Raw genomic sequence first — 9,168 nt, 5'->3', positions numbered from 1 at the left:
TCATGGGTGAGAGTGGGGGAGGGAGGTTACCACCACACAACCTGGCAACAACTTTAAGGCAACTTTTTCTATTATCCATATAAGCAATTGAACTTATTAAAATTTGTTCCGTATTTACTAATTAAATAATTTTGGGGGAAAAGGATCCTGATGCAAAAAATGTTGGAAAGAGAGTCTCTGATAAAATCTTTGCTCCTTTTCATCCATGTGCTCCCCATCTTCCTCTTCACAAATATTAATCATTATTTGAATTTTAAATCAAAATTTTAATCATTATTAGTGATTCCATTTCTGGGGAATGCATTAATGGAATGAGAAAGCTTTCAAAGCAATAGTGAATATAATATTTTCATCTTTGTAATTTTAAGTAAGTCAAAATGGCCAGCTGAGTAGTGTGAACTCTTCCTCCTTTGCTCATGGACTTGGTTTGAACCTGTCACTGAAGAGTTCCAAGGTTCACAACTTACTTCAGAGTGTGGAGGACCAGGAGAATTCACACCTTGAGGAAGGAGGGGCTTCAGTGTCCTGGGTGGCATAAAAGGCATGGGATGAGACAGAACCAGAGATTCCTAAAGCTGAAAGCAGAGCTAAAGGCAGAACTGTGAGGCTGAAGTAAAGATCCCAGAAGAAGAAAGGAAGGTAAGTCTTCCAATGAGAAATTTCATTTATGTATCAAGGACAGAAGAATAGAACCCTTTGCTCTGGTGTCCATAGAGTTTGTAGGACATGTTTCTGCATGATGAAACATACAACTTTGGGGATTAGTCTTCTAAAGTCAGCAAAGGGAAAAGATAGCCAGATTTCATGTTTGTGCCCCCAGAGATGTTATGCCTAGTCACAGGTAATTGAGGTCAAAGAAAAAAAAGGGTAAAATACAACAAAATATTCATCAGCATTTTTCCTAGTAGCAAAGAATTAGAAACACACTGAATGCCATTAATCAGGAACTGGCCAATGCAATGACGGTAAATTAATATGTTGGAACCTTATTGTGACATTTAAGAAAGGGGGAAAAAAGTAATATATGATGCTGTCTGGATGTAACACCAGAAGAAAACCAATATACAGTGAATACAGCCACTTACATGAAGGAGGGATAAGATAAAACTGTAATTATGACTAACCTTGCCATCAAATTAAAGTTAAGAAGCCTTACCCCTTTCATTTCTTTGTAAGTGTGGGATATTAGGAGAAAGATGAGTCAGTGCTGCCAGAGATATAGTTGCTATATTGTTTGGGTTGGGGAGAACTGGTTTTTTTTTTGGTGTTTGATTGTTGTCCTAAGAGACAACTTGATGGGAAGTGGGGGGAAAGTATTTCCCCAAATGATTGAAATGGGAAAGGGGAAAATAAAATTTAAGAGAGACAGAAAGGCAGAAGACAGAAAGAGAGAAACACAAATGAGCACGAGTGAGTGAGTGCTTTCTAAAAGACATACACAACTTGGCTCAGAAAGGGCAGCAAATTTGTTCAATTCTCTGGTTGCCGATCGACCCAAATTCAAAACAAATGGGAGGGAAGCTAAATCTCTGATCGATCAAATCAAAATACAGTTTCTCTTCTCACAATTCCCAGACCCAGTCACTGATTTTTCCCATTTTTCTCTCCTCAGAAACATGGCCTCTTGCTCAGAGCCGATGCAAGATTTTCAGAAAGAACTCATTTGTTCCATCTGCAAAGAGTACCTCGCTAATCCAATATCTATTGAATGTGGCCACAGTTTTTGCCATAGTTGCCTCTTCTGCAGCTGGCAGGCAGCCTCACTCCGTTTCTCTTGTCCAGAGTGCAGGGCTGTCTCCGAGCTGAGAGATTTTCAAGTCAATGTGCGTCTTGGAAAACTGGTGGCCTTCGCCAAAAATCTAAGACCACCCGGTTTGCAGAACCCTGAAGGACAGAACAAGTGTGAGATACATCAGAAAACATATAAACTGTTCTGTGAGGATGACCAGAGCCTAGCGTGTCTTGACTGTTTTGAGTCCCAAAAGCACAAGGCTCCTACACTCTATTGCATAGATGAAGCTGCTCAGTCCTACAGGGTGAGTAATGACCTGATATTAGGTATAATAATTAGGTCTTCCTCTAAGACTTGAAGCCGGAGATATGAACAGGATAAGAGGAGTATAAAAGCCCAGTCGAGCTCAATGGAAACATCTGCTCTTCATTTGTAATATTAAGGGTTTGAACTAATTACCTCTAAGGACCCCTCTAGCTTTCCTTCCCTGGTTTTATGATCCAGAGTGGGGAGACACTTGTCCTGAGCTGGTACATGTAAATGATGAAGTCCTTCTGTATGAAGGAGTCCTCAATGGGAATGAGTTCTTCATTCCCACCTTGAGCCATATGTCTCAGATCCCATGCTTTCCGAGTAAGCGAGACATCACACCAGAGGTCACATCATCCCTTAGCTCCCAGTTTTGTCTTTAATCCCTTAGCTTTAAAACTAAGAGCAGTATAGTTTTGTTATTAATTTCTCTCTCTCAGGTATTCACACATGAATGGGATTCAATATTATATATAATTAAAATAATTCATTTAACATATATTATTCTAGGCGAAACTTCAAGAAACCGCGATGAATCTGAGGAAGAAAACTAAGTATGTTGTAAAACAGATGGCTGTTGGGAATGTGAAAATGCAACTGTGGGAGGTAAGTATTTATTTCTTCACCTCTCAGCAATTGGCATATATTGCTTGCTATTCTTCAAAGAATCCTTCAGAGAACAGCAGAGAGTACACTGGCTTCCACTGAATTCTACAAATGAAGACACTAAGAACCATAGTGGCTGTTGTGCCCAAAGACTCTTAGCTGGTTGGAGGCACAAGAGGCAGTCACAGGTAGACCTTCAGGTTCTCAATCAATTGCCCAGGGCACTACAGCTGGCTGAGGGCACCACAGGAAGGGATGGGGTCTTTTCTATCAGGAGAAAGGAGGTCTGTGCTCAGGGAACAAAGCCTAGTGCAGAGAGGACTCTCACTGTCCATAGCCCACAATGGCCCCAGAAATGAACAAAGTCCAAATCCAATTGGCTAAAAAGCTTGTCACTCACCCATTGCCGTTCAGGGTCCTGTCGTTCCTGTATTTCATCAGGCTCATGTATTTCTTTACAGAAGATGGTGAAGGATCAAAAGATCAATATTTCTTCAGAATTCCGGAAACTTCATCAGTTCCTAGATGAGGAGAAAACTGAGTATCTCTCAATTGTGGAGAGGCACAAAATGGACGGTGTGAAAGGCCTGAAGAAGAGAATAACGGAACTGTCCCAGCACAGTCAAGAATTAAGGAAAATGATCACAGATTTAGAGGAAAAGTATAGGAAACCACAAGTAGATTTGCTCCAGGTAAGATTATGGGAAATAAGAATAGGGAACATAAAGGATATAGTAAGAGTTTACCCATATGCCATCCATTTCTTGAAGACAGTAAATGGAATATAAATGAAATATTGTTTAATCTGTCAGCAGTTTCCTCCATCTTCAACTCTGATCCCCAAACCTCTAAGAAACTATTGTAGAAGTTTTCAAAGCATACATATTTTTAATGATGCAATTGAATAGATTTATTTGCATTTTTGCATATATTATATATTTTTCTTTTGTGTACACTTAAAATCTACTTTTGAAAACCCATGCCTTCTGTCTTAGAATCAGTACTGTGTAGAAGTAAGTGATAAAAGTAGGCAATTAGGGTTAAGTGATTTGCCTGGGGTCACACAGTTAGGAAGTATCTGAGGCCAGATTTGAACCCAGAATCTCCCATCTCTAGGGCTGACTCCCAATCCACTGAGGTTCCCTTCATAGAATCCCCCCCCCCCATTTTTTTAAAAACCCTTACCGTCTGTCTTGCAGTCAATACTGTGTATTGGTTCCAAGGTAGAAGAGTGGTAAGGGCTAGCCAATGGGGGTTAAGTGACTTGCCCAGGGTCACACAGCTGGGAAGTGTCTGAGGTCAGATTTGAAACTAGGACCTCCCATCTCTAAGCCTCCTTCATCGAATCTTAATAAATTCTTGTATGCTGATATATTATAATGCCAGATTTTTTAAAAACACAATAAAAACACAATAGCCTTTTGTCCTACCTCAAGTGCACTATTATCTTAGCCATTTTTCATTTTTTTCCTCCACAGGAAATGCAGGATCTGAAAGGAGTGTTAAACCGGTAGGCTGCTATTCTTATCTAATTAGGAAGGGTCTAAACAAATTTGAGTTGATGGACCTTGACTGACTAAAATGAGGACTGTGCCAGGATTCTTATTGCAGAGAACCAGCTCAAACATAAAATTCTCCTGTGGGTTTGAATCACTGATGGAGGGAATTTGAAGGCTGGAAAGTAAAGGGTTAAGTTTTCAGGCTAGAGAGAGTAAGCCATAGAAGGAACAGAGAGAGAGAGAAGAGGAACACAGGAACAAAACTTTGTCCCTGTCTCAGCATGTCAGCACCTCTTCAGTCTGTCAGAGAGAGACTGTGACTGAGCTGAACTGATTTTATTGGGAGTTGAGGGATGTCAATCAAACAGTCAGTATACATAGTAATAACAACCAAAAGGAACATATGGCCACAGTAGTATAGCCAATACCTCAGGCAAGAAGCACATGTGAGATCCTCTCCTTTCCACCATGCTGGCACCAGTTTATACAAAGCAGGGGTCAGTCTTTGACATTACAAAGGACCTGTAGAACTAGTTGGCCAGCTTTTACACTGCAGATAATAGCAGAGGCTTGGTTCTTAAGTTCCACCAGATCTGAGACCCAACCAATTTAAGGATTTAGAAGTCAATCATGTGAACTATTAGAAATCTGTCCCTAAGTCTGGTCCAGGAGCACTTTGCTCATTAGAGTCAGCTTTGGAATACATCTTTAATATCTTCATCATTCATTATAAGCAAAATCTGTCACTTTTGATAACTGGAGATCTAAACTTGGTATTTATTTTCTCTAGGAATGAATTGGTACTCCAGAAGGATGACTCATTTCTCATAGATATAATCATCTGCCCCATTCCTAGAATTATAGAAATGCTTTTAAAATTCAAAGGTGAGTGAGAAGATTTATAACAAAGTGGTAATACATCTCCAATGCGTGTCCATTTTTCCTTTGGATCAGAATTCATTTGGCTTTCTTAGAAACTCACCTTCTCAGGATTGGAAAGAATCTACCTTTTTGGCCTTCTATTCCACCTTTGCCAGAACAATGATTCTTTCTGAAAAACACATAAAAAGAACTTAACCAGCCTTTCCTTCAACCATCCAATGCAGAGCAGCCTGATAATTACAAACATAGCTTTTTTAAAAAAAATTCTCTCTTTGCCAAGAAAGTTTTCCTCACAGCAACTTTAAATTTGACTCCTCGCTATTTCTTACCAATTCTTCTTGGGTGAGATCAGAGATTCAGCAGAGAAATTTAAAGTTTCTTTCACATCAACACAATTTAATTGCTTTAAGACAGTTTTCATGGGACTTTAAGTCTTCTTTTCTCCAAAATAAATATTCCTAGTGCCTTCAAACAATGTTCAAATAATGACATGTCAAGTTTAGGAGGGAAAATCCAAGTTGAATAGAGAAAAATTTAGAGGCATAAAGGAGGGAGACATACTCATATTAAGAGACAGACATAAAGAGCAAGAGATTAGACACAGAGAGTCAGAAATAGAGAGAGAGACATAGAAAGGGACAGGGAATATAGGGGAAAAGAGTGAGGAAAGGGCAAAGAGAAATGATCATGGAAGAAAATAGAACTGTAAGAAATATCCTCTTAAGTTTTCCCTTACCCAGTTCATAGGAAGTGGTCTTCATCTCCTTCCTGTACAGCCTTCATATATTACACAAAAAACTCAACATATCAAGACTCCAATTTCACATCTAGAATCATGACTATGATCTGTTTTAAAACCCTGGTATTGGGGGCAGCTGGATAGCTCAGTGGATTGAGAACCAGGCCTAGAGACGGGAGGTCCTAGGTTCAAATTCGGCCTCAGCCACTTCCTAGCTGTGTGACCCTGGGCAAGTCACTTGATCCCCATTGCCTAGCCCTTACCATGCTTCTGCCTTAGAGCCAATACACAATATTGACTCCAAGACGGAAGGTAAGGGTTAAACAACAAAACAAAACAAAAAAAACCCTGGTATTGATTAGCCATTTGTTTTATGAAACTCAGCAAGAGCAGAGCAGAAAGAACCAAAAATTTCCAAATAAGCACCAAACAAATTGTCCTAATTAACCTGACACCCAAAGAACATTCTGATCCTCATACCATGGAGCTGACCTAACTGTCCAATCACTGTTTTACATATTACCATGATACCCTGATGACTCTTCCATAATGTATATACCGGACCCCATCCCCAATGAAAAAAAATGAAAACAACTTTGATAATACTTTTCATTGAACCTAAACTTCCTCTCTCTACAGTGGAAATCACTCTGGATTGTAACACAGCCAGTGCAGGTCTCATCATCTCTGAAGATTTAAAGAATGTGAGATATGGAGGGACACAGGTGGAAGAAGTCCTCAACAACAGTGGGATTGGTGGTTTTGCCCAAGTTTTTGGTATTCAGTCTTTGACTTCAGGATGATACTACTGGGAGGTTGAGGCACCAAGCAATACTGGATGGTGTATTGGCATCTGTAACCCAAATCTGCTTGAAGAAATCTTTGTGCTTATCGCTATACAGAGTCACAGTGGACACCAGCTTTATGCCTTAGGTTTGCACCACATTTCTCATAAAACTTATGTGAAATACTGCCAGAACTGTGTGTCCAAACTAATGGTAGGCATTTTCTTTGACTATGAACGCAGAGAGATATCATTTTATAATGTAAAAGAAAGATCTCTCATTTTTACCTTTGCAACTTTTTCTTCCTCAGGACCCTTCTTTCCCATCTTTGGTCTTTCTAGGAAAGCCCTGATAAATGATTCCTCTCTCGTGATCTGTCCCTAATTGAGAGAGAGCAAGGAAGATAGACTTATCCTCCAAATGAACTTCAGGCCCTCTATTTCACAACTTTTATGTGCCATAAAATTTTGGAACTGGAAGTGGCCTTGACATATTGACATATTGTCACAATCTAATTTCACATGCAACGTAACAGTTCTAGAGAGACAAAAATGACTTGCCCACTCCAAATATCAGTCTTGGACCTACCTTCCACCCTCAATGCAATGATATCATATTTATACTGCATTTTGAATATTCTTATTTTTTGTGCATATTTTTCCTCTGATTCCAGGAGAATATAAACTACATACATGAGAGCAAAGACTGTTTTTATTTTCTGTATCCCCTGTTTCTAGCATATTGTTTAATAAAAGTGCTTAATAAATACTGTTTGAATCTAAATGAATGTAGTAGATTTTTTATATTCAGAAGAGAGATGTTAAGTTGGTAGGGAAATTACAGGTCATCTAGTCTAACTGCCTTATACATCATATAGGAAGAAATTGAAGCTCAGAAGGGTTAGGTGACTTGATTAAGATCTCCTAGGTCAAGGAGAGTGGCCAAGCCACAGATTAAATCTATACAGATTGCAAACTTTTCTCAGTCCTTTAGGAGACCTAGACAATTTTGGCTATACTTCATCCACTGGGGTTCCTACCAAGAGAATTGACTGGAACTCAGGAAGATCTTGTTTCAGAGTCATGCTCTCTGCACATGTGCTATTCTTTGTGCCAATTTCAATTCCATTATTCCTATTCCTTTGTCATTTAATTCTGGAGAACTGATGGAGGAGATGATGGAGTTAGAGGAAGAATTCCCCCCCTTCCCTCCAGAACTGTTTGTAGTATACATGTGTATACATTCAGTCTGAAAGAAAAAATGTGAGAACGCTTCCTATCCAGGTGTTACTAGGAGCTAGGGCGTTGCTACATTTCCCACAGAAGACAGGCACTGGGATTTCCAGCAAAGATGATAACAGGCAAGATTCTAGTCAAGTTTGCCTTGGACAGGGGTTACATGGGATTTATGGACTTAAAAAAAACCCAACCTTTTACCTTCTGTTTTAGTATTAGCTCTAAAACAGGGGAGTGGCAATCTGGGTTAAGGGACTAGCCCAGGGTTACATAGCTAAGACATGTTGGGGGCCAAATTTGAACTCAGGAAGAGGGCACTGAGAAGGAGCAGTCAGGTAGGGAGAAGGAGAAGGTGGTGCCTCAAAACCCTAGAAGACTAATAGTGTCAGCGACTTCACAGAGCTCAAGGATGATGAGCATTTGAGAAAAGGCAATGGGATTTGTCAATTAGGAAGCATTTGAGTCAACCTGAAAAAAAGAAAAGAAAGCTACCAAAGTAGTTATAATACGTTATAAACTGTTATCTATAAAAAAAAGTTTTAATAAGGGTCTTTGTGATAACAGACTGAACAACTTTCTCATAATTATTTGGTTGAAGTCCTTTTCTATCCAAGGGCTGATGAAATAACTTGGAAAACAAAGGTGATCATAGTAGTCTTAGAAGAAGCCTCAGCTCAGGTCTATGGGGCTGGTGACACCCAGAGTCACCCAGCATAGCTGCTACTGGAATCTCTTGATAAGAGCCCAATTCCATAAATTTGCCCAGGGTCTGCAGTTCCCATCCCCAATGGCTGTCCCTATCCATTGCTTCCCAACAGTTTATTCAACTGACCCAATCCCTAATTGATGAACCCTAATCCCCACCTCTGTCACTGCCCTTTTCTTGGAAACCCCCTTCTCTAGGCCATCCCTATTACCCCCAATCCACATAAAGGTTCCCCTGGAGAGCCACTTAAGAAATAGGCTTCCAGCTCCTTTACTCCATAAAGGATTGATGTCTGATTACTGTCCACCCTTTTTAGAACCCTCATCAGTCTTTAATCAAGATTAATCTGGGAGCCCCAGCCCTGGGACCTCCAATGAACTATAAAATAGATTATACCTATCTAGATCTGGAGAGGGGGAAAGGGCATAGGCCCTGCCACAGCTTGGGAAAGATCTAATAGTTTCCAGTCAACCTGACTGGGAGAGGCCTAGATTCCACAAAAAGAAAATAAGAAAAAGGGTACTAGATTTTATTATATCTGTTAATCCTGTCTAGGGTGATGGTGGAGTGCTTAAGTGTTTATTGTTCAGTCTGGGACAAGGTTTGGTCTGGGGGTTTCTTGAAGACAGGCTAGAGGAGACAAGGGTCAGTTTGGTGTTTCCTAAAATAAGGCTG

General features: G+C 39.9%; 1 protein-coding gene across 1 annotated transcript; it reads left to right on the top strand.

The window, feature by feature from the left end:
* Window positions 1-1,616: 1,616 nt before the first annotated feature.
* Window positions 1,617-6,570, top strand: LOC103094234 (probable E3 ubiquitin-protein ligase TRIML1). Its single transcript, XM_056826131.1, has 6 exons — window positions 1,617-2,036; window positions 2,552-2,647; window positions 3,109-3,339; window positions 4,126-4,157; window positions 4,937-5,031; window positions 6,407-6,570. Exons 1-6 carry the CDS (start codon window positions 1,617-1,619, stop codon window positions 6,568-6,570), a joined length of 1,038 nt encoding a protein of 345 aa, XP_056682109.1.
* The last annotated feature ends 2,598 nt before the right edge of the window (window positions 6,571-9,168 follow it).

The sequence above is a fragment of the Monodelphis domestica genome, chromosome 4, assembly GCF_027887165.1.
Source record: "Monodelphis domestica isolate mMonDom1 chromosome 4, mMonDom1.pri, whole genome shotgun sequence".
In the NCBI taxonomy this organism is placed as follows: domain Eukaryota; kingdom Metazoa; phylum Chordata; class Mammalia; order Didelphimorphia; family Didelphidae; genus Monodelphis; species Monodelphis domestica.
This window is presented reverse-complemented; position numbering and strand designations above follow the sequence as displayed.